This window comes from Botrytis sinoallii, assembly GCF_014898435.1.
Source record: "Botrytis sinoallii strain Bc 23 chromosome Unknown BSIN_022, whole genome shotgun sequence".
In the NCBI taxonomy this organism is placed as follows: Eukaryota; Fungi; Ascomycota; class Leotiomycetes; order Helotiales; family Sclerotiniaceae; genus Botrytis; species Botrytis sinoallii.
This window is the reverse complement of record NW_024066049.1, coordinates 35,945-60,778: the sequence shown is the minus strand read 5'-3', so window position 1 is coordinate 60,778 and position 24,834 is coordinate 35,945. Positions and strand designations below refer to the sequence as shown.

General features: G+C 41.7%; 5 protein-coding genes across 5 annotated transcripts; 4 read left to right on the top strand and 1 right to left on the bottom strand.

Moving 5' to 3' along the window:
* Window positions 1-2,112: 2,112 nt before the first annotated feature.
* EAF02_009770 (uncharacterized protein) lies at window positions 2,113-6,239 on the bottom strand. The gene is made up of 3 exons (XM_038905818.1): window positions 6,203-6,239; window positions 5,632-6,118; window positions 2,113-5,579 (listed from the first exon to the last, which is right to left on the bottom strand). Exons 2-3 carry the CDS (start codon window positions 6,109-6,111, stop codon window positions 2,436-2,438), a joined length of 3,624 nt encoding a protein of 1,207 aa, XP_038754241.1. The 5' UTR covers window positions 6,112-6,118; window positions 6,203-6,239; the 3' UTR covers window positions 2,113-2,435.
* A 1,414-nt stretch (window positions 6,240-7,653) lies between these two features.
* On the top strand, window positions 7,654-10,543 carry EAF02_009769 (uncharacterized protein). The gene is made up of 4 exons (XM_038905817.1): window positions 7,654-8,337; window positions 8,480-8,552; window positions 8,638-8,657; window positions 8,810-10,543. Exons 1-4 carry the CDS (start codon window positions 8,288-8,290, stop codon window positions 9,216-9,218), a joined length of 552 nt encoding a protein of 183 aa, XP_038754240.1. The 5' UTR covers window positions 7,654-8,287; the 3' UTR covers window positions 9,219-10,543.
* A 1,940-nt stretch (window positions 10,544-12,483) lies between these two features.
* EAF02_009768 (uncharacterized protein) lies at window positions 12,484-13,441 on the top strand (the record flags this gene model as incomplete). The annotated part of the gene is made up of 4 exons (XM_038905816.1): window positions 12,484-12,554; window positions 12,852-12,956; window positions 13,094-13,138; window positions 13,282-13,441. The coding sequence occupies 4 exons, from the start codon at window positions 12,484-12,486 to the stop codon at window positions 13,439-13,441; spliced, it is 381 nt and encodes a 126-aa protein (XP_038754239.1).
* Window positions 13,442-19,319: 5,878 nt separating this feature from the next.
* Window positions 19,320-20,976, top strand: EAF02_009767 (uncharacterized protein; the record flags this gene model as incomplete). The annotated part of the gene is made up of 2 exons (XM_038905815.1): window positions 19,320-19,480; window positions 19,560-20,976. 2 exons carry the CDS (start codon window positions 19,320-19,322, stop codon window positions 20,974-20,976), a joined length of 1,578 nt encoding a protein of 525 aa, XP_038754238.1.
* Window positions 20,977-24,072: 3,096 nt separating this feature from the next.
* Window positions 24,073-24,585, top strand: EAF02_009766 (uncharacterized protein; the record flags this gene model as incomplete). The annotated part of the gene is made up of 1 exon (XM_038905814.1): window positions 24,073-24,585. One exon carries the CDS (start codon window positions 24,073-24,075, stop codon window positions 24,583-24,585), a length of 513 nt encoding a protein of 170 aa, XP_038754237.1.
* Window positions 24,586-24,834: the final 249 nt, after the last annotated feature.

Below are 24,834 nucleotides of genomic sequence, written 5' to 3'. Positions count from 1 at the left end.
AATACTTCGGCACTGTAAGGAGAGTAAATGCAAACAAATGAATGGACGAGAATGAGATGGCGATGAGAGAGAACCGCCCCCACGACTCAGTGCTCAAGCAGAATGAGTGAATGAATGATAAGATGAATGAATACAAAAAGACAGTAAAAGAATGTGTGTAAAGAAATCGAGGGATAAGAAGGGAGTAATGCAAATCAAAAAAAGAAATGAGACTCAAATGACGAAGTATCCACGGTTACATATTCTGATTATTATATTTGATTTGTTTCTTTTCCCCAAGAACATTGGTGGAACATAAAGAACCTTATGATGGATGTAAGAAAAGATTAGGGCTCAGGTGGGAATCCACGAACCAACACCTTGCCATGACTCCGGGCTGAGCCTCAGTCAGTAGGAAATTGGCATTGAAGGAATGGCCACCCGTGTGGAATAAGAAAAATAGAGATCATACCAAGAGAACGGATTGTACGAAAACGTGATTTCCCGGCCATGTCTAGTTGGAAGCGTCCATCGGCAGGTTGCCGTTAGGATTCATGTAGCGTCCCATTAGGATGGATTTGTGGTCATCATGGAAATTTGAAGATCACCATCCTTCGACCATTGTTGGAGGCGAAGTTCAGCAGCAGCTCATTTTAGGACAGTGACAGTAGCTCAGTCGTCGCGGTAGTAGCAGTCGCACGTACATGGTGGTGGTATTGGTGGTATTGGTGGTATTGGTGGTATTGGTAGCCTTGGTAGTATTGGTGTAGTATCGTTATAAATACCACTACAACACACTTTGTACGCGATTGTTGTCGATCAAAGTGTTCATCAAGTAAGATCTTGTAGAGATCAGGTCTAGTCCGTCGTTCCAAGAAAGTCTGAGGAATTAAGGATTAAAAGAGGAGCTCGGCAGGAGAAATCCTCAAGATTAAGGTTAAGGTTGATGATTACTGTATTTAGGGTTTTTTCTGCAGGTGGGACGTTGGGGGAACGATGTGTACCTATGTAGACTTATTATTGATGATGTACCAAGGGATAGGTAGACGATATATAACAGATCAATGGACGAATTGAATTTAGAATTCAATCGAAATTATCACCATCCAATTTGAATATCTTCATATCTGCTAAGGTTAGGTAATCCATGAGACTCTGGTTGCCCATCTTCTTTCCTCCTTACTTCTTAGGACTATCATTCAGATGAAAATCGATATATTCTCCACCTCTTCTATCACTAGGTACTCGGTACCTAGGCTCGAGCTAGGTATATACAGAATTCACAATTCATGGATTATTCAAAGTTCAAAGCGTTCTACATTTATTGTTTCAGAAATCCGTCCATCTCGAGTCAGAAGCAAAGGTTTGCCTCTATTCATGTGCCGACCTATCCATCTACCGACCTATTCATCTACCATAGCTACCTACAAGTGCCTACGGGCCTACCTTCCTCGATACCCATACTCGTAGATATCCAGCACTCTTCTCAAAGGAGACCAACAACTTCTCAATCTCCATGACCTATACTACCATTATCTTGCCTTCCCTTGGCTAGAAAATCTCACGTGAAAATGATTGATACATGATGCCAGTGCCAGTGCCAGTCAGTGCCAACACCAGTGCCAGTATACTATTTCAAACTTCTTTCTTCCTCTTCTCCTTCATCATCTTCTTGCCTACCTCTTCTTCCATCTGGGGCCGCTTACCCCCCTCAGCACTGCGGACGCCTTGGCATATTACTTACTTCATTTGGTCATCCGCTCCTTTCTCGTGTCATTCATCATTCATTATACAGCTAAGATTATTACCTCTTTCAGATGTCTCGATACAAATACAATCCGTTTGCCGTGGTTGTATTTTACGTACCTGCCTAGGTGAGTATGCTTTATTGGACGGTGGGTAGATATGAGATGTCTTTACTAAATAGTTAGTCCAGTACTATCTACCCAGTTAGTAGTTTCACTAAAATAGCATTTGATTCTGGGAGCGAGAGAAAGAGACTCTGAGTGCTACACCGATTGTTAATCTGCCGGTATCTGTCATTAAACCGTCGAAGAAATCATCTAGGATCATACCATACCATTATTTAATGATGAGGTGAGCACAGAAATCCATCGAAAGCATCTAGCAGACCCAACACACGCGTCTATATCTTCTTCCAAGAAGTCTCCACAATATCAAGATCCATACTCCAACATAACCAACACAAACTGGTACAAACGAGATCAAATCACAACCCCCGAAGACATTTACAATTCTAGTTTTCATAACATTTCATTCAATCCTGAATCAATAATCTCCATCTTTTGACGATCCATTCATTTAGTGCCCAACAAAATTAAAAGAAGTACCCCTTGTAAATGCTACATTTATTCCTTTTCCCAAGAACGCCTGCCAAATTTCAATTCGTCAATCATCTTTTCCTCTCCCCATATTTTCTCCGCGAGTCACGCCATTCAAGGTCCAACATTATACTTCAACTTGATACCCATAGCCGCCAATTCAACATCCAAATACTTCAACACACCTGGAACAGCCACAACAGTGGTATCCTCACCACCCACCCATCTCTGTCCCTTACCATCTTCCCATACCTCTCCTCCACTCAACTTTCCTTCTGCTCTCGTCGCACACTTTCTACATCTGACCACGCCAGTTCCCTTCTTCTTGCTTGCAAATGCCGAAACGGTAGGTTGAGTTGACAAGAAAGTTCCACATTCCTTGCAGATCCACGATTTGGTGTAATCAGAGCAGTTGAGTAATCTATCCTGCAACAAGAAAGCAGTACCGTGAGCCAGCAAAGAATCACGTTCCATCTCTCCCACACGAATACCACCACCCTTCTTTCTACCCTTGATCGGTTGACCAGTGAGTTGTGTGACTGGACCTGTGGTTCTGACTTGGTATTTATCGTTTACCATGTGACGAAGACGTTGGTAGTAGACAACTCCAATGTAAATATCGGCGTGCAACTCCTCTCCGGTAATACCAGAATACATAGGTTCATTACCGTAGTAGTTGTATCCAGCCTTCATCAATTGATGTCCGAAGTAGTCACCAGCCTTATGTTCCTCGTCGAATTTGAACGGGGTACTATCTTGAGCCAAACCATGTAATGCACCAGCTTTTCCGGCCAAGGACTCGACGAACATACCAATAGTCATACGAGAAGGGAAAGCGTGAGGATTGATGATGGTATCAGGTTGAATACCAGATTCCGTGAATGGCATGTCGACCGCTGGCCATTTTTGTGAACAAACACCCTTTTGTCCGTGACGACTCGAAAACTTGTCTCCGATAACTGGAGAACGAGGGATGCGAAGTTTGACAGAAATGGCTTGACAAGGCTCTATTCCGTTCTCATTTCCAATCAATCGAACTTCCTCGATGAATGCGATTTCAGTCTCTTTGTATTTCTCGAAATGAGTTTGGCCATCTCGATTGACGTATTTTCCATTCTCGTCCATCGAAACTGTATGCCATGCAGCAATCAAATCACCGTTTTGCACCATTCGGCCAATAAATGGTAAACCATCCTCATCGATGGCTGCTTTCCATTCAGCTTTCACGAGTCCACCAGGAGCGAAACCGAAAAGTTTCTTGATATTTTTAGCAGATCGAGATTTGTGACCTTCTTCCAATTCATACTTTTTGGTCTTGTAGATTGTTCCATGACCGAAGCCGCGCTCGTGCGCGGACTTGTTGATAATCATAGCGTCGTCCATGTCGTATCCAGTGTAAGAAATGACGGCAACAACGGAGTTCATTCCGTTGGGGAAGTTATCAAAACCATATTCGTTGTGAAGTGGTGCGCGGACAATCGGGGTTTGTCCAGTTTGAAGGCGATAGGCCTTGTTGTCGGTTCTGTAACGAATGGCTGTTCCGGGTGTACCCATAGATTGTTTACCCATCTGACATTGGTACATATTTCTGGGCGATTGGTTGAAATCGGAGAAGGGGGTCATGTTGGCAAGGATGGAAAGGATATGAGTAGGATCAAACTCGACGTGAGTGTGTTCCCCAGATTCGATCTCTTGCTCGGTAACTGCAATAGACATGAAAGGTTGTTCGAGTGGTCCAACAAAATCTTCTTTATCGAGAGGAAGATATTTCACTGGTCTGACCATTCTAGCTGGTGCAGCAGACAAATAGATACCCGGATATTGTCCACCGTGTGAATTGGGGATATAACCAATTTCTAAATTGGTTGGAACACCATGTGACTTTTCAACCTTCCAGTAACGTAGAGTATCCGCAATAACAAGAGACTGCTTGGGTGAACACCAGCCCATAATCTTTCCATCTAATTGAACAACAACACTCTCATCAGTGGATGATGAGCCGGTGCTAACGACACCAAGTTCAGAAAGAAGCTTTGGTAAAGCCGATACATCCGAGGCGTGTGTGAGAATTATGCATTTGTGTGAAAGATGGTTTAGCAGTCCACAAGGACTTCCATCAGGAGTGTGGACAGGACACATGAAACCCCAACTCTCTGGCAACAACTTACGAACAGTAGTAGTCTTCAATTGAGCGAAGAAACTACCTCTGTGAATCATACGGAAATGGGCAATAAATCGTAGGAAGTTAATCTTTTCTGCCACAACCGTAAATCCAGAAGTTTGTTGAAGATCCAAACCCGTTGGGCTAACAAGATTTCCAGTAGACATGAAGTACTCCAAGGCACCACCAACTTGTTCATTCGTCCTTGAACAAATTTTGACCGGGAAATCTTTCAAGAATTCTGGAGTCGCAAAGTTGTTTTCTGGACTTCGTCGAACATAGTCCCTCAATGCCATTCTTAAACCAGTGTGAAGCCAATCTTCAAGTCTCTCCTTGATAATCATACCGAACAAGAATCCTCCGAGTAAAATTTCTTGATTCTGGACCGCATCAGGATTGTCTCCAGCACAGTCTCCAGCAACTAAAGAATACAACTTTCTGGTCATGAAAAGAAGCATCTTGAATTTGTCCTTATCTTGCGCTTCTGTGACGTCGGTATTTCCTAGATGGACGAGGACAATTTTGCGCAGGAATTCCGTTCCAACATCGTAGTTTGACATAGTGTCTGGAACTCCAAGGACAATTCTGAATTTCTCACCCAAGTATGCTCGAGTCTTGCTCTTTGTGTATAAACCGTAGGCCTTGTATGTACGTAATAGCAATTCCACACGATCAGTTAAGAATGTGTTGTCTGCTCCCTTCGAACCAGCAGCACCAACAAGTCCTTCGAAGATTTCCTTGTCGTTTGTTTCCACCAATGCCTTCAAAATCATCATAGCAGGTACAAGGAATTCGTTCTTGCGCCACGAGAAACGGAAAGTAACATTTCCATCATTGAGATAGTGAAGCACGTTGGTTTGAGAAGTTTGATCGGGTCGTACGGATCGAATGAGCATACCGAATTCGGTGTATGCTGGACCTCTGCCTTTGAATGAAGGTCTGATAATGGCCATAGGAAAGTTTCTTCGGTTGACAACAAGAAGACGAATGATTTTCTCAATTCCGTTCACCACGAAGTATCCTCCGAGCTCTTCGGATTCCTCCTTCTTTTGCACAAGTTGTGCTGGTGAGTTATTTTGAAGATGGCACTTGTTTGACTAGAGAAAAAGGTCAGCTCAATCCGAGATTGAAGTTCACGAGGGTTTATACCATCAACATCAAAGGCAATTGCCCAAGATCTCTGATAAACTCTTTTGGGTCCCCGTTGTTAATCGAATACTCCATGCGCGCCGACATCTTTCCTCTGTAGGTAACATGTCGTTCTCTGCATTCTGCCGGTAAGATTTCTCTGTTTTTGGTCGAGAACTTGTTGGATGCAGGTAACATAGACTTTTCAACGAAGACTTCCTTAATCCTCACAGTCAACTTGTTCTTTCCCCCTGGACCTAATCTATCATCTCCATCGAGGTAGGTTTTGGATCCAATATCCAATAAACCTTGGGCAATTAAACCATCTTTCTCGAACAGTGCATTGAATGATTCGATGTGAGGAGCGACTGCAGCGGTAAGTGCAGGATATGCTGTGTGATCTTTTGGGGGGTCTCGGAAAAGTTTCTCTCTTCGAACGGTATCAAACTCGTGAGTCCATTTGGTGTTTGTGGGAGCGGAGGGAGACTTCGAGGGAGCCATGGTGAAGCTGAACGCAATTGATCAGTTAAAGTGTTTTCATTGAGAGAATATTCGAAAGACTAATGAAGCTTGGGGCAAAACAAATACTTACGATCAAAGCAAATCCTTCAATTCATGGGAAACTTTACCTTCTCGAAAGAGTTTGTTGATATCGAATGAGCGGCATGTACAAGTTGCGGCAGAAAAAAAAAACTTTTGATTATATAAGCTATCCATGTTTTTATCTCTTATCGTCACAATCGTGATATTTGATTGATTGGCTGAGATTGGTGCTACTACTAGGGTAGGTAGGTATGTACCTAGGTAGATTAAGGTCGAGGCTTTCCAAGTTTGTTCTATTTTGCTTTGGAGAAACATTGTAGGAAAGGTAGGAGAGGTAGGATAGGATGGGTTGGAGAGGGAGGAGAGGTAGCACAGGTATACAGACTTCGCATTCCACATTCCACATGCATCATTCTTCATTCATCATTGGGCTCAAGCTTATGATATCCCTGGGCAAACACCTTGGGCTCACATCCCCCGAAAATCCAATGCGAGGGCATTTGATGGCTTGAATGATGTTGATGGAGAAGAGGGTTTCATTCGCTCTTCTACATCCAAAGCTTCATCAGCTGCATTGCATGTGTGAAGTACTACCTACCTAGGTATGAATAATGAATGCATTGATACATTGATAATCATCCCCCCCAAGGAAAGTACCTAGGTACGAAGTAGGTATCTCCTCCGTACACGAGCAGTATGTACATGTATGTAATAAAATCGGTCTGAACCTGATTTTGAATGTTCCCGGATTCATAGCTGCATGCTTGACCTGCGGTATGCGATCTGCTGTGCGAATGTATGGAGGTACTTCTGTAGCTTGAGATGCAGATACCCATGTTTTACCTACTAGGCTCCTAGGTACATACATAGTTCGAACGAGAGAGCAAACGAAAGGAAGCCAACTTACCTCATTCATATCTGGTTATGGAAAGGAAGTGAAGAAAAAGCAAACCCTCTCTTTACTCGAAAGGAAACATTCTCACCATATTTCTTTTGGGGCTACCGAGACGAGTCTCTCGCTGTCTCAAATTTCGTGGAGATATTACCTAGCACCTCCAGCTACCACTAGTACCTCATTCATTCATTCATTCAACTCATTATATACATCCCAATATTCTACTTATTGGTCTGATAGATCTATTGCATCGCCAAGTTTTCTTCCTTCTCTTCTTCTTCCTCTTCTTCTTCCCATATATCCATCCCTCCTGCCATCCACCCATCCTGCCATCCATCCATCCATCCATCCATCTCTTTTCCATCATTTGGTCCATCAATCGATATCAATAGCTCAACGCAGCATCTCAATTCTACCCAACCTTACCAGACCAAACCCATTCTCTCATTCCTATTACTGATTGTATTACAATATCCAGCAGCCCAGTACCACACATTCAAAAAGACTTGGACTTCATCTGGCTGTTGTGATTTCTTTTCTATTTGTATACAATTTTATCAATCGATCAATTAATCGGTCAATCAGTCAACCAGTCAATCAGTCAGTCAATCAATCAATCAATCAATCAATCAATCAATCAATCTGTACATCACTTCAACTTCCCACCTGTACTTATCGCCTACCCGCCCGCAACCGCACAATAACCTAAAATCGTGCTCTCAATCTTGCAATCATTACCGAAGTGGTTCGTGCAAGCCTTCTTTTGAGGGGAATCACAAGCGCTACAACCGATTGTGTGCTAAACTTCCCTTCACCGTCACATTGAACCCTTTTCATCCAGAAGAAGAATCTATCCGCCATACATACTACACTCAACTTCACTCATTCAATCTTGATTCATTCGCCATTCACTATTGCATGCTTGTACAAACCATCAAGTCACTTTGACATTTATTGAAACGGCGAACGAAGTGTACGATATACATTGGGTAGCTATCTGATCATTGGCTTACTTACGGAAAAACGGTCTGCGGCTACACTGCATCTCTACTTCTTTTGCCGGCTTCAACCCTGCAATCTTGTATCTTCCTCTTGTCCAGAAACCTCACATACCTACCCTACCGTACCTGCACAGCCTTGCGAATCGACGAAATAACATACTCGTCAGCGACAGAGCTCCAGGGCTTCCATCGAAACAATAAACCATTCACATAGGTGTGCAAGAGAGACTGAAAAATCATGGCAAGTATATTCAGACGAGTGTATGATTGGTTGCTGCGGCTTTTCTGGTATGTTTCTCACCATCTGTTTGTTGCTTGAAGACGTCGACCTTGTGCGCACATCTTCATTTTGACAGCGACCCTCTCAAAAAAGGCAATTTCAATAAGATTTTCTGCTCTCCATCAACTAACTTTGTAATCTGCCATTTAGGGCTACGGAAATGGACATTACGATGATCGGTTTGCAAAATGCTGGAAAGACATCTTTGTTAAGGGTACTAGCGGTAAGCTCTAATTCGACTCACCTTTTCTTTCCATGTTGAACCGTTTTACTTTGGCGGAAATGCTAATGATGGTGTTAATGTGCAGGGCGGAGAATTTACACTTGAGTACGATGATTCCTTTCCTTCACATCCAAGACAAGATACATATATATACCTTCCTATCACGGCCTTCATTTCATCGAAGCGGGGTTCGCATATTCGTAGACCCCACGTTGCGCAACCGCTCCAAGCTGACCACATTTTACTTTCCCTCATAGCTCCATTCCTACAGTTGGTTTTAATATGAAGCGTGTCCAGAAAGGTCATGTCACTCTCAAATGTTGGGATTTAGGCGGACAACCCCGCTTTCGTTCCATGTGGGAGCGATATTGTCGCGGCGTAAATGCTATTGTGTTTATTGTCGACTCTGCCGATCCCGATGCCTTACCAATCGCTAAAGATGAGCTTCATTTGCTTTTAGAAAAACCCGTGTTGCAAGGGATACCTCTTTTGGTATTGGGAAATAAATCTGATTTGGAAAACAAGTTGAGTGTGGACGAGTTGATTGAGAGGTTGGATCTAAAGAGTGTAGGACATAGAGAGGTGAGCTGTTATGGGATCAGTGCTAAGGAGGAGACAAATTTGGATGCTGTTTTGCAATGGCTGGTTGCAAGGGCGAATAAGTAGAGTGCATACGGAGGGTGGGTGGGTGATTGATCATCAAAGAACAAGTAAATCTTGTCGCGAAGTTTGGATGGAGTATTGCGGGTACGAATTTTCCGGATAGTAACGATGATTAACGACATGAAATGGCGAAAATATGGGATGATAAATGATCGAACTTCGAAAAGGATCTTCGCGGACCACGAATATATCTCCTCAGCCCACAGCAACCAATTCTAATTATTTTCAAATTCTTCCTGCTCGATCGGCGAGGATCCCTTCGACTTCTATTTTTCGATTTGCTGTGAGCCGAACGGCGGGACAGAAATGTATCAAATTTCCTTGTATTCTTCTGGGTAGGATGCGCCATGTCTGCTACGATGAGACGACTTTACGACCCTCTGCTTTATTGTTGGATTACTGGGATCGACATCCAGCGTGTTGCATGGTGCCAGTTGGTAAATGAGGTAGTGGCACCGGTGTGTTGAAATAATCGGAGAAGAACCATTGTATTTAAAACATTCATACTTTGCGCTTCCAAGCCCAGTCGTATTTCCATGAGTGCTTTGCGCTTTTCCATTTCCCAATATACATATATATACGTTTATCTTTCATGCGATCGTCTTGAGGTGTAAATTGTAGGATTTCCGGAAAGTCTTCAGACGTTTTATGTATTCGTTTTGTCTTTGGCGGTATATTAGGGCAATGTCGCGTCTTAGCAATGATAGAACGAGGTAATAGATGACGATGAATCCTGTGTGTTGGAAACCCGTATCTGTCAGAAATCCGTTCGAGCGAAGATTGGCTTGCTATCAACTGCATGTGCGCTGTTAACCTGTGTAGAATTTGTCCGCGGTGAAAGATTCCCAATGCCCAGCTTATTCCGAAGTTTTATTTGAAGCTTTCGTGATGAGACTATGTTCCAATATTCGTAGATGCGCGCGTCTCCTTCGTAACCTATTTCGTGACCAGATGCCCTCTACCCATAAAGTAAGTACCTTGAGGCTCGAGTCGAGTTGGCCAAAACATTGAATATGCTGGGAAGGAGATCGAGGCGAATACGAATGTTTATAACGGCGTATTGAGTGTCTCACCTGCATTTTATACATCGTATCAATTTCTCGGCGCATCGTATGTAATGTGTACAGCAATCATGAGTGGATTCTCGGGAGCCTTTCCATGGGCTGGGATGGTGAGTGATGGGAAAGACATCGAGTTCGCGCTGGACAATTGGAATTGACGGGGAAAAGAATCGAGGGAGGGAGGAAGGGTGGGAAGAAAAGAAATGACAGAGGAGAGGGAGCGTCAGGCATTTCATACAATCATGCCTAGAGATGCATCGCGCATGCTTCGCTGGCAGCCCTTAATTCTCAGAAAAGCACAGTCCGCACGTTTGATGCGTTGGCACCGGGCATGGATAGCCATGGCTTGCAGGAATGGAGGATGGGTGAGTGGTGTGATTGGAGGGATTGGCGAGAGGGGGTGTGATTGAAGAAAAGAATCGCTGAGACAATTGGGAGGGAGGAAGGGGTTTTTTTTTTTGAGTGAGGCTTGAGGAAATGGAAGAGGAAAGGAAGAGGAAGGGGAAGAGGAAATGGAAAAGGAAAAGAGAATTGATAAAAATTAGGAGGGAAATTGTTTAGGTGGATAGGACAGACAGGGCTGTGAATCTGTGATGGAGCTCTGAGAAGGTTCTTAAGGTTACCGGACTGGGTGGTAGTAGTAGTAGTAGTAGCTAGCTAGCTACTGGACAACTTTATTGATTTATTTAATTATATGAAGTGGAATTTGATTGAGTATGACGGGCTTTTCTTTGGGAGTGTGGATGAGGATGAGAATGAGGATGTAAACTTATTAATCAGTCAAGAGATTGGGAACATATGGGATGAACGAGTCGGATGTGAACGGATACATGGTTCTTGGAAAGACCAATTGGTTGAGGGTGATTGGTATATATGGATAGGATGGAGTTGTTGGAATTATTTGAATGATTTTATATACGAGGTCTGGTCTGTCTGGTCTCTCTGGTTATCATTGATATATGATGTTATTTTGACAATTGTACATATAGTCATATATACTAGTATATATACTAGTTAGCTGGAATTTATATACAACAAGTAGAAGGAGATGAAGCTATCAGTTTATTACTACCTAGGTTAGTATTTCTTTATACATCAACCAATACCTAGATATAGATATTAGATATTATAGGTATATGATTTGAAATACTCTCCATCTACAGATTGGTATGTTATATTACATACATGTGAATACCTAGTAGGTAGGTAGGATTTTCCATGTAAGGCTTGACGTTGATGCCGGTGGAAATCTAGAGGACCCAACCCTCACTTCAATCAGTGCAACTACCTCGCTTCACTCCACCACTATGCAATTTTCTCTCCCTTCTCTCGTGATCCGGAATGTTCGGGAATGTGATGAATAGGAAGGAGGAAGGGATAGAGACAGAGAGACAGAGAGAGAGAGATCCACATCGATGTAATCTATTGATTGATGTAATGGGTATGTGTGTGTGTGTGTGAGTGTGTGTGTGAGTGTGTGTGTATATGTGTATATGTGTATGTTTGTGTGTATATAATAAATATTTCGTATTTTATTACAACATCGTACATCCATACATATTGACCATACATATATGTATGGGATCTATCTATCTATTCGATCTACTCGTATCTATCCATCAAATCCAATCCGAGTCCCGAGTCCCGACATTGACTTACTTTTTCAACATAGCCTCATACCTATCACCAAAGAAGCTACCTAGTAGTATCTATCTAGCACTTACGAGTTACAACCCAAGTCCCAGGTACCTGAGCTGATATGTCTCTTAGCTATTGATTTCCTCTCTAGCTAGTACACTTCCTATTCCTTTCTTCACCTTTCTTTTGCTTTTTCCCATTCTCTACCGGAAGATTTAAAAAGATCCAACCATCTACCATAATTGTCTCATCGTCTCCATATCAACCGTCTCTCCTCTCTCTTTTTTCTCCTTCTTTTTCCTTATTCATCCTCTTCTCTTTATACAATACGCTCTCCTCAATACATCAGACAATCAATTCCTGACGGATCATCTTGCTTACCCCGCAAAAAAAAAGTACCCAACCATCATACTCTCAGCCCCCCCCCCCCGGTCCCCGTCGCCGCGTATCCTCTTTGCCACGATAAGGATTTCAATCAAATTATAAGAAAAAATTCCCTCAAGCTCTCTTCCTTGTAATACCTACCTGCTGTACCAACCTAAAACCAGCTGAATCTTACCAACGAAATCATGGCTGTGCTCGTGCAGATGATTGCCAAGAGGCAAAGCAATGACTTTGATGATGATGATATTGTCAATAAGTAAGTCAATTTCCGATTTCCTTACCCAACCTCTCTCTATATTTCTTGTTGTTGTCTGTGAGCTGTGATTATTGCGAAATACGAACAACTTCCACAATAACTTCACTTCTCTTGCGTTCTACACACACACACACACACACACAACCTCTGTAATTCTCGATCTTTTATTACTTACATCGAGCATATTCAGATATCCAGATTTTACATAATCATATTTCAACCTATTCACAATTCTGCAACGCATCTCGCAATATCAACAGCAGATATCAGTGTCTAAACTAATAAAATGCCTTACAGCTGCGATGGCTATGGAAACTGTTATTCTACATGGGGCAGTTGGGGACGATGGGTTGTGCTAGTTCTTATAATTCTTGCCTTTGTTCTTCTGGCTTTCGGTTTATCGTAAGTTATTATTATTTCCCATATGCTTCGCTGGCACGATTTTGATCGTAGCTATCTATCGAGCTCATATGTGGCTCGCCATATCACATCCCTTTCTTCAACATTCTCACTTCAAACCCACTAACACACACCACCAGATGCATCAACTCCCGTCGTCGTCGTCGTCAAGGAATCCAGCCAATGTATGGTACAGGCTGGATGGCCAAGCCACCTCCATACGGTCATTACAACAACCAACCCGGAGCTTAAACTATGGTCCCCCTCCCCAATGTATACTCCCAAATGGACAAATCCCACCTCAACAAACGGGCAACACTTTTAATAGCAATGATGGATATTACGGTCATCATGGTCATCATGGCCAACCAGATATCGAATTGCAACAACCACCCAATGCCTACACGAGAGGCGGAGATGATGTTTACCAAGCACCAATGGGTCCACCACCTACAAAACACACCGAGGGAGATGGAGTCATTCGATAAATTCTGATGAGATGAAAATTAGACGTTGGTTGAGGAAGTCCGAGTTAGGAGGCACTTCGCTTGCGCAGTGGTGAGGCGGTGGGTGGGAATTGCAATTGTGCTGATGCGATATAATGCGTCACAGCAATGGGCAAGTAGAAGGGACATAGAATGGCTGTGATGATGAAAAGAAGTAAGGAACAATGGATTGGAATTAGTCGTTTTAAGATCACATTGACGTCAGTTTGGGTTCGGGCTTGGGATTGGCTTTGGTGCTAGGTAATCTGTAAGGAAGGGAGTTTGGAACGGGTCGGACCAGTTTGGAGGTTTCCTATCAATCAATGGCAATGAATCAATGCATAATTCAGGGATGAAAGGATTGAAAACGGTCAATAAGCAGAAATACACGAGTTATCATATTCACGTTGCAAGTATGTGTTGTATTGTTTGAGTAATATGGGACAGGATCTTTATGGTGATTTTGAGCTTTGGAATGTATGATATGTATAATGTATACGTCTCTTGTGAGATGGAAGATATAGGAGATGTAGATGATATGTTTGAAAATGGGATACTCGAGTCTCTGCTATTAGGACTGATTATAGTGCAGGATGTTGAGTGAGGTAAGGAATGATGTGTTGTCTAGTTCTTAATGATGTGTATTCTTATTCGATGCCATGCGATGTGATGCGATGCGATATGATTCGTTCGTCTCGTTTCGTTTCGTTTCGTTTCGTTTCGTTTCGTTTCGTTTCGTTTCGTTTCGTTTCGTTTCGTTTCGTTTCGTTTCGTTCGTTTCGTTTCGTTTCGTTTCGTTCGTTTCGTTCGTTCGTTTCGTTTTCCTTCCGTTCTCCTATCTTTAGACGAGTTCTCTCAATTTTGATTTTCCTATATATCCTACATATCCATAGTTTATTCCCTCTCTCCCTCTCTCACACAAACACAAACATACTGTATACTATATACTACTCGATACTTTTATTACATATCTGAGAAAAATCGTAGAGACTTTGTAACGCTACAGTTCGCTTTCAGAATTGAAAATTTCTAGATTTATTTGAGATGTATAACGGAATTGGACTGAATATTTGATTCTTCGGAATGAGAAAGTAGGAGTTTTGTTGTATATCTGAGGAGGAAATGATAATGGATTATAATGCTACAGTTTGTTTTCGAGAATTGAAATATTGAATTCAGATATACAACAAGATTGGGTATTTGACCTAGCTCTTTGAAATAGGGAAATAAGAGTTTTGTTGCGTATCTGAGGAGGAAATGATAACGGATTGTAATATTACAGTTCGTTTTCAAAAATTGAAGTTTCTAGACTCATCTAAAGTGTATAACAAGATTGAGTATCTAATCTAATTCTTTAAAGTAGGGAAATAAGAGTTTTATTATATATCTGGGGAAGAAATAAAGATTTTGTAATACTACAGTTCGTTTCCTAAATTGAAGTATCGAACTCAAATATACAACAAGATTGAGTATCTGACCTGGTTCTTCGAAGTGAGAAAGTGGGAATTTTGTTGCATATCTCAAAATTGTTTGTTGAAGTAGTAAGTGTCAATCGATTTGGATCGAGAACCCTCTCAAGAGTGTATTCTATTAGATATACAACAAAACTTAAGGTAGTTAGCACCTGACCTGCTTGGTTCTTCGAAATGAGAAAGTGGGAATTTTATTGCATATCTCAAAATTGTTTGTTGAAGTAGTGGTGTCAATCGATTTGGATTTGGACCTCTCTAACAATACACTCTTTGAGAGATACAATAAGACCAAACACCTGACCTAATTCTCAAAGTAGAGAGATGAGGAGTTTTATTGTAGATCTCAAAATCGTTGCAGGAAGAGATCTCAATCCATTTGGATTTGGGTTTCTCAGACAATACAGCCTTTCAGATATACAACAAAACTTCTCATTTCTCTACTTTGAAGAGTTAGATCAGGCGTTCAGTTCAGTCTTGTTGCACATCTCAAAATCGTTGCAACAAGAGGTTTCAATCGATTTGGATTTGAGCCCCTCACAGCCTTTCAGATATGCAACAAAACTTGGACTGATGAGCACTTTTAGTTGTGGCCAACCGATTGAATAATAGACCGCAATACTTCCGAAGCGCAACGGAGTGAAAAGAGAGAATTGAATAGAGAGACGTGTTGAATGCAGTGGTATTGAGGTCGGGAGGGGTAGGTAGGAGCTATGTAAAGCTGGAGTAAGTTGTGTACCTTAGAGAGGTGAAGGGAAGAGGTGTACTCGAATATCTGGAACGCTTGGATATTGAGAAATAAAGAAATAAGCAACAGGGCAATCCAGTCATATCAATCTAATTGATAAGTCGATAGACTGAAATAATGGATAAGTGATGAGTGAATCAAACGCAGGTCATATATGCTCCAGCTCTTAAATCTACAAATTCTTGAGGAAGCTTCAGGGACACAAAACTAATGCGGAATAAATCAAAATGATGAAACGTGAGCGGTCAAGATTAAGCAATCTGATCTCCATGTAGTTGGCGAGTTACTACAAGACGACAACTTCGAAGAACCTCATAATTGATAAAATACTGGAGATTTATTAAGTTACCGATCCCATAATTCAACTACCTATGAGAAGTAGATAGATTAAGGTGAGAACATTCCCAGACAATCTGATTATCTGATTTGAGCTTGGATTCTGGTGATCAGCTTGTATACCAAGCACACATATAGGCATCGTACAAGTTCCTCTATTCAAATTTCATACGGCCTCCTTATCAGATGTTGAATGCCAGTCTAAACTCAGTGTAAATGTGAGATGGCAGAGATGAAACCGTGTACTGCGCTTCCCCGAGCATGCAGTAACTATTCGAAAGCAATTATTGCTTAAACATCCTATGCTAATCGAATTGAAGTATTTACCCTGAACGGCTACCTTGAAGCAAATTGTACGCATTCAAGCGCTACTTTCCCGTCATAATAATTGTGGATCAGAATACATATATAGCATTTGGGTATGATGGCGAAACAGGAGTTCCCCAAATTCTCGAAATGACCACACTTTCTGAATTTTCATTCGAGAGGATTATTGTAGCTCAACATCAGATTGGTCACTTGAATCAAGGCTGGGAGTGATCTGAAATGATGAGCGCTTGCTCCATGAAAGCAATAAAATAAGGTAGTTCAAATATAGGAAACTAGGCTCCTCAATAACACTATCTTCTCATGCCAAGCAGAACTTGCTTGACACTTTGTGTACTAGCACAAACCATCTGATCTTGAATTTGGGCGTAACTGCCTACAGCCTTGGAATTTGCCTTACTAACAAGAGTGCAGAGGGCAGAGAAAATAGAACAGGGTAGTAAAGAAACGTTCAGCCATCCTCAAATGTTCGCTAGCAGCGCTCAATACTCTCAAGCTCCAGGCAAGCCAAGGGGGCTTATAGTGCGAATTTAAAAACTACTTGGCTCTCGATAACAAGAGTGCTCTTGGAGTCTTGTTCCCTGACTAAGGTTATGGATCTCGGAGTTCTCATTGGCATGTGAATAGAAAGAAGCTTTGATAGGAAGAGTTATCGAACATACTTACTGTACATCGTGATGTTTTGTAATATAATCCCTACAAATTTCATATTGTTTTATATAAACTAAAATTTATATAAGTAATACAATTATTGATATTAAATTACAAAAACTTTTTAATAAATAATATAAATCATTATTTATATATAAAGATTTCTAATTTATTTTTAAATATTTTTATTGAAAAATTATATAAACTTTTAATTGAAAAAACTCAGAATTTTTAATTTGTAATACTTTTCCTATAGAAAAAACACAAATCTTTCAAATCTTTTCGAATTTTTAACTTTAATTCTTCAAAAATACTATTATAAAAATATTTAAAAATAAATTATATATTTTTTTAATTAATTTAAATAATTTTGTATTTATATTTGATATAATTTTTAATTTAACTATATATTATAATCAATAAACCAGAATATAAAAACTCAAATAATTGAATATTTTAGTTGGAAAAGCGTTACATGTATAGTAAGTAGGTTCCAGAACTCTTACCTTTATAAAAGTATGTCCAAGATGACAATACTGCGAGAAAAATCGATACCCATCACCACTTCCACTTCCACTTGGACATCGATTGGATACTCAGGACTGTTGACTTAACCAGGAGACGAGAGCATGAGGATAACATTTAGATATCGTAGCCTTGTGAAGCCTTGGGTGCAAGCTAGCTGTATTTACGACTGTAAGGCAGTCCCTATACCCTGTATTACCAAACCACGACAACTACTGTATGACGTCTCAGCCTCAAGGTCTTGAATAGCATAACCACCAAGGGGACATCTCACGGCTTTTAACAATTATGTCTACCGGCATTCGCTATGTCTATTTTAAGTGCTATTCGTAGTTAATGATGGCCAATGGATATCTCCTCATGATCTCTACAACTTTTCTCTCGAAACCCCATTTGATAACTGCGCCACGATTCTCTCCGAGCTTGCGAACCAACCAATGTTCTGAAGAGCACGTGATAATGATCATTATTCCCAAGGGCGACTTTACCATAATCATCAGCCACCAATACCATGGCGCCAAGGTCGGGAAAAGGCACATCAACATTCTAACCCCTGACATTAGTGGAGTGGAGTGCGTGCTGGAGTATAAAGTGGGCATAACGACCGATTGTCTCATTTCGGCTGTGATTGAAGGAGATAATGAGGAATTATGATGTAAATCATGTGATGGGGAAGAGGAAATAAATGAATGGAGTGATGCGTACATGGAGTGATGGATGAAGAGAGGAGAGGGGATTGAGGAGTGAGGAGTGAGGAGTGAAGAGTGAGGAGTGAAGAGTGAGGAGTGAGGGGTGAAGAGTGAGGAGTGAAGAGTCAAAAGTAGATGACTGATCATAAAGCTAAGAATACCTCCTATTATGCACTCACTTAAGAGTGTGTTACTATCAACTATCAATGCAGACTACTTTGCAAATAAATCAAAACCCTCCATCAGGCTGATTCAGATTGAGGCACTTGAGTGCAATAGTGGATTCAAATAGGCGGAAAGTGTGAGATAGCGTAGAGATAGCCCGGGAAAAAAGCTTGGGCTTCATATACATGACCACCAGGACCTCCAACAAACAAACCACAATCTCCTTCAAATTAAACAACTACCCTGCACTGCCCTGCCCTGCCTCATCCACCACTCTCTCTCTGTCTGTAACAATCCAAGATGTCCAAGATCTTGTCCACTCTCGTTTCACCTATCATTGCCGTCCGAATTTGAGGGCACTTCAATCCTTCTGGTTGATATTGCATTATTGTTCTTGCGCGTCCGAATAAGGATACCTAAAGAATCCAAAAAATCCTTCACTCATTCCTACAAACTCTTTCGGATCTCTTTTACTTCTTTGCGACGAGATACGAACTTCATTCTCTAAATCGGATGCGAAATCTTGGCAACAACTTCGAAGACTACGAAACCGACTAGAAGATTGCGTAGAAATGAATGGGAGAAATTGGAGTTGGAATTGAATATTTCAGTCACAAGAAGAATCCCCTTTCGCTGATTCAATAGCACGTTGATTCACCAGAGTCATCAGATTGACTCAAGAGATTAAAACATTCGGCCAATCTGATGGTGGACATATAGAGGAGGGAAATTTGAGAGTTTGCTTTGGAAGGAAGGAATAGGACCCAGAATAATCCAAATCAAATGAGGATCAACAAATAACTGGAACTACCAACCAGCAACAAATCTTGTGCCATCCAAAGGGACTACTCACTTGCGACGCACAGTTTAAGTTATCGCATACAACAAACTTGACAATCAAGTCTTACCACGCCACCCCAAGGCACTTTCCGACTTCTAGAATTTATTGTGTGCCAACATTACATTTCACAATGCCACATATCACAACAGCGATGGAGTGGAGTAGGAGGAGGGGAATTGGAGAAATATTGGTGGATAGCTTCTTGAGGAAAAGATCAATTACAGACAATGTCTCGAGTGTGAAGGATTCTTTCAGTTCATGGTCAAATTGTATGGCAGCTACATATTGCAAGTTCGTCGCCCCTTCCCGTTTGACACATTCCATTGTTGTTCCCTACTTAAACTCAAACTAAACCTCACCTTACCTCCAGATGGCCTGTTATAGCAGCAATAATTATCGGCGGCTTGATGGTTTTTTCCATAGTTTGGTGTATAATAAGATGTGCTTGTTGTGGCATGTCCTGTTGTTGCACTTGCTTTTCCTTTCTTAAATGTTGCGATTGTTGTGGTGGCTGTTGCGATGGTAAAAAGGACCGTCCTCACAAACATCTTGACGATTATCCACCTCCAAACCCAAATCAAGGCTATCAAGCCCCAGCCCCAATGATGGGCGGCGCGCTTCCTGCACGACCCGAACCTCCCAAATATGCAACATTTGAAGTAGGCAAAAATGGTCTCGCGGTCGATCCGCCAAAGACTATCTCAGAAGATGCATTACCGCCTATGCCGACATGGGAAAATGCGAGCAAAGTACATGTAAATGATGATGAGAAAGGTGATATGGGCATGGAATTGAAGGAGCTAGATCCTGTCACGGGACAGAAGATGTCATTGATGAACGGAGGTGTCGCCAATAGTCATCCCAATAGCCCAGCGGTTGGACCAGGGGAAAGCCCTTATGGAAGACAACCTCAGGGTATGAACAATGGGTTTATTAATTCACAGGATCCATATAACCAAAGTCAAGTCAATTTAGGAGGAAATGGAATGGGTAGAGGACATGGCGTAGGAGGAACACCGAATCCAGGAATGCCCATCGATCCGCTCATAGGCTATAGAGGAACGCCGCCTCCAATGGGCCCAGGTAATCAACAAGATGGAATGGGGTATAGAGGGACACCGGGACCTGGGTCAGCAATCGGAATGGGAAATGCAGGTATGGGATATAGAGGAACGCCTCCACCTGGTGGTCGAGGATATCGCGGTGCACCTTCACCGGGCCCAGGAATGAATCGTGGACCAGGGCAATTTAGGGGCGGACCCTCTCCAGCACCAAGCCGAGGATATGGAGGACCACCTCAGAACCAAGACTTTGAACCGACTATGCCACAAGAATTTATTACTAGTGGCGGTTTCAATGATTCTCCAGTCTCGGCATACGGTCAAGCAGAACCAATGTACGATAATCGACCATACCCAGCCCAATCATCACGTCAATTTTCCAATGATACCTCGAGGCCATTGAACCAAGGAAGATCATACACCAACAACACTGAGCAGTCATATCAATCCTATCAATCGGATGATTCCTCCAATGTCGGTACATACCCTCCCCCACGCATGCCTTCTAGGGGACCTGGACCAAATGGACCGAATAGAATGATGTCACCTGGCCCGCAGATGGGAGGTTATGGTGGTGCGCAACAAAGAGGATTTAACAATCATTCACCTGCACCACCACTGCAGCAAGAGACATCAGTGTATCCGGGATACAAACCTTATGCTCCACCAGAGCCAGAGACACCAGCATATCCAGGATACAAGCCTTACACGCCAGCTCCTAGGTAGTGATTAAAGGGTTTAAGATTAATGACAAATGCTTGAAAGAAAGTGTGGGCGAGATAGAAAGCCGGTCGAGCGGTACTATTTGAGAAGGATACCACTATATGGACATACTAGGGTTTAGGGAATGGAGTATTGAGGAGTTTATAATGGCTTATGAATCTAGCTGCTATTGGGATATTCTTCATTTGATGCATAGGATGCAAGCGTTTAAAAGCCATTTCGTTGGATGGTATAGGGCTATTTTGAAAAATACCTCTTGGCTATTTTATTTTATTCGGAATTGATGTAGCAAGTGTCTTCGGAACACTGCGGGAGTATTTGTTGTATATGTATATTCATGACTTCTTTTTCGCGGGGAGCTGTAAATACCCTTGCTTAGCTTGGATCTATTTAAGAGTGATTAGGATTATTAATATTCTTCCGGATATTGTTGGATCATTTTAAAAGATTGTTAGTAAGTATTTGTCTTGAAAACGAAAGGATCTTTCGTTCTTATCATACAAATACATTCCGATCAATAAACCTTTATACTCATTTTTACGTGCCTATTAATTGAAACGATTATCTAGCTTGGACCATAGCTGGGTAGGGAGAATGAAATGAGTGTATGGGTCGCTGAAAGTCTTGATATCGAGTGGGGATGTATTTCTTAGATCATTGTGTGAATATTGACTCTCTGTTGGCTTCAGATTTCTAGGAATCGCTCCAAAAAGAGCAGTCCAATTCTGCACTCTACCTATCTTCATTCACGATAGGGCGAAATATAAACTCATTTCACTGTGTTTCTATGTTCATTCTTATACAGAGGAATTAGCTCACAGGTCCAAGTGCCGGCGGCCATGCTTCTCCCAGCTTTTGGGCCAATTTTTTTATCAGGTTTATAGTTGAACCAAAGATACAAATTAGGGCATTCAATGAGACAAGTGATATGAGCTGATGGAGCAATGTTCGTTAGGCCTCGGGAATTCCGATGGTCAAAGATGAGGTCAAGTGTTGGGAGGCAAGATGAAACTACTTTGACATCTGACTCGACGTATGATTAAATCATCGCATTTGTTGCTAGACATATTTTTGTAATCAGCTTGTTATTCTATACTCGTTGATGGTTCTCTTGCATACATGACTCAAACTTCACAGATACTACAGCGGGCTCATGAGATGCTAGGTTTCGTGATGATGTGAGAATAGTTAAGCTATCTTTTTCCTTCATAGTAAAGATGCTTTGCAACATTTTCACAACGGGCACTTCCCGCCGATGTGCATCTTGGGAATGCCGTCAGCATTACGCTTCTTCACATGGATATCAAACTCACAATAAGCAAAGCAAAAAGTAAGCAATATGCCTATTTTCCGACACACCGCTGAGTTAAGCGTTCACACCACAATCAAGATAATGATAATCACGATCAAATTAATCGCATCATCCAATACTGAATGTCCAACCGGGATGTATTTGTAATTCCCATAATCCACTTGCACATGACAGGTCTTTGGAAAAGTATTCCGAATGCATCCACGTTCTAACAATATCGCTAAGAAAAGGAGACCGCCCAGGCTACTAGCAAAAGACTTGTTAGGATATATACTGTGCAGACTTGATCAACGAGTGAAGAGCAAATGGTTCATGAATTGGGCACTTGACACGTAGAAACCGAGAGTTGTTGTAATGAGAGATTGGGTGATATAGGCAAGCTATAGCATAGACTGGTTTGCTTAAGTATGATTGAAATTGTCCTTCTCTTAACTTTTCTGAATAACAATTTTATGCTATGTGGGAAGTGCTGCCCCAGTCTTGAGAAGAAGCTAAGCATTCATACCTAAGAGCCGCCTCGCCTACTCAATTTACAAGATCATGACATATCTGGAAGAGATTATGGATTGCGGCCAGAATCAATAAAAGTGTCCCGGATTTTACAACAATAGTCGGCATTAGCATTGAATTGGGTCTGGAGAACAAAGACACTGCATATGGCTTAACATTAAGAATACATACAGACAGGCATTTCATCACTTGTTCAGGAAAGTTGCTTATGTATACGTGCATAAACCTCAAGGTCATTACTAGACTAGAGCAGGGGCATGTATGAGAACGACAAATACTACGAAGGCGCCCACTTGAGGCACTACCCAAAATGTTATTAAAAGATTTATTATCGCATCCGATATCTTCGGCTCAACTAGTATGATAATCTTTAGCTAGGCATAGATCTCTGCCACAACAAAGGAGAAGTTTCCAGAACTTCAGCAAAGAAGACATACATAATACATCCGTCTATTCCGAATATCCTACTTACGATTTCTGCAGTTATATGATTTCTTTGGCGGGTCACTCAGGTCTAGACTACTGCAGAAGGATGGGCCAAAATCTAGTGGCATTGATGCAGAAGCGGCTCGTCATTATGTCTGCTTTCATCGACCAGAGTGCAAAGTCAAATTTTTATCTTACACGCTTACATAGTGGGCCTTTCACTGTCAGCAGCAGTGACATACAATCAACTGTTGGCTGACTGTGGGTCACATCACACTATTTAAATCTATTGTACTCCTCGCTTCCGTACAATTGAGTCTACATAGGAGAACAACCAGAGCATTCAAGATAGCTCAATCATTAGTCATGGCATCAGCAAGTGATACATTGAATTACTCAGAGCCCGGATATGCAAGATCAGTTGACAGAGCAAAGTTCCCATTCTATCTAGCAAATATCGATTCAAAGTTCATTCCCGAGATACGAATCAATGCCCTCGGATCCTCAAAGATAGGTAGTGGTCTTTCAACGAACTAACATTCTCCAAAACGTGGACAAGACAGCTATTAGAAAAGTATAGCCACATCCCACCGGAGGAACAATCCAAACATTTTCATGAAATCATAAGGCGTTCTATCCTCATCTGCTTTTTATCTAACTCTAATCCTTCTTCTAGCGTGACCAAGCCTGGGACATCCGCGCGTACCCTTGCACTGGGTTTGGTGCGTGGCTTGTACCTCAACTCTGCTGGAACCCTGTATATCCTGAGATTCTGAAGCGGGTCCAGGCCGGTGAGGTACTCATGGATGTTGGATGTTTTCTTTGACATGATCTTCGACGATTAGTCTACGATGGTGCGCCCTCGGACAAAAATTTATGCTATCAATATCGTGAGCCATTGGGAGGTGGGATATAACTTGTTCCGAGACCGTGATCAGTTTTCTGCGCAGTTCGTTGAAGCTGGTATCGTATCCGAGTCCAAAGTACTGGCGCCATTGAGAGGTCAAGTAGATATTATCGCAGTAACACAGGTAATTCATCAATGGGATTGGGAAGGACAAGTCAAAGCAGCCAAACAGTTGATTAGATTTACCAAAGGGCCTGGCTCCATGATTGTAGGAAATCAGATTGGAAACCCCAAAGCACAAGAAGTAACTTTGAAGTCACTCGTCGTTCCTATGTGGCGACACAATCCGGAATCTTTTGCAAAATTATGGGATCAGGTTGGACAGGAAACGGGGACAAGGTGGGAAACGCAGGCATGGATGAGATCCTTTGACGAGATGGCATTTGGTGTTGAAGATGGTGCTTGGATGGAGGATGGAGTGGCAATTATTGAGTTTGCTGTGAAGAGGATCGAGTAGGAATAATACACTGAAACTTAGCGTTTAGTAGATTATAGGAAGAACAATATCATTTCGGAAGATCAAAAGGCACTTTAGGAACCTTATCGATATTTGTCTCTGGAGACTATTTCATGTTTCACATGCGTAGAGTGAAATAGTAGTGAAATAACGAGTGATAAGGAAATCGATTTTTTTTCGAGGTGTTGTTACATTTCGATTCAAGACCCTCTATCTTGTAATATTTTCTATTATAGATTCGTAGAAGCA

Bases quoted from the DNA above. Each gene is read 5' to 3' on its own strand.
- EAF02_009769 (XM_038905817.1), top strand. From the start codon at position 8,288: ATGGCAAGTATATTCAGACGAGTGTATGATTGGTTGCTGCGGCTTTTC. The intron at 8,553-8,637 runs GTAAGCTCTAAT...GTTAATGTGCAG, and splicing joins CTTTGTTAAGGGTACTAGCG to GGCGGAGAATTTACACTTGA. The intron at 8,658-8,809 runs GTACGATGATTC...TTTCCCTCATAG, and splicing joins GGCGGAGAATTTACACTTGA to CTCCATTCCTACAGTTGGTT.
- EAF02_009770 (XM_038905818.1), bottom strand. From the start codon at position 6,111: ATGGCTCCCTCGAAGTCTCCCTCCGCTCCCACAAACACCAAATGGACT. The intron at 5,580-5,631 runs GTATAAACCCTC...CTTTTTCTCTAG, and splicing joins AATTGCCTTTGATGTTGATG to TCAAACAAGTGCCATCTTCA.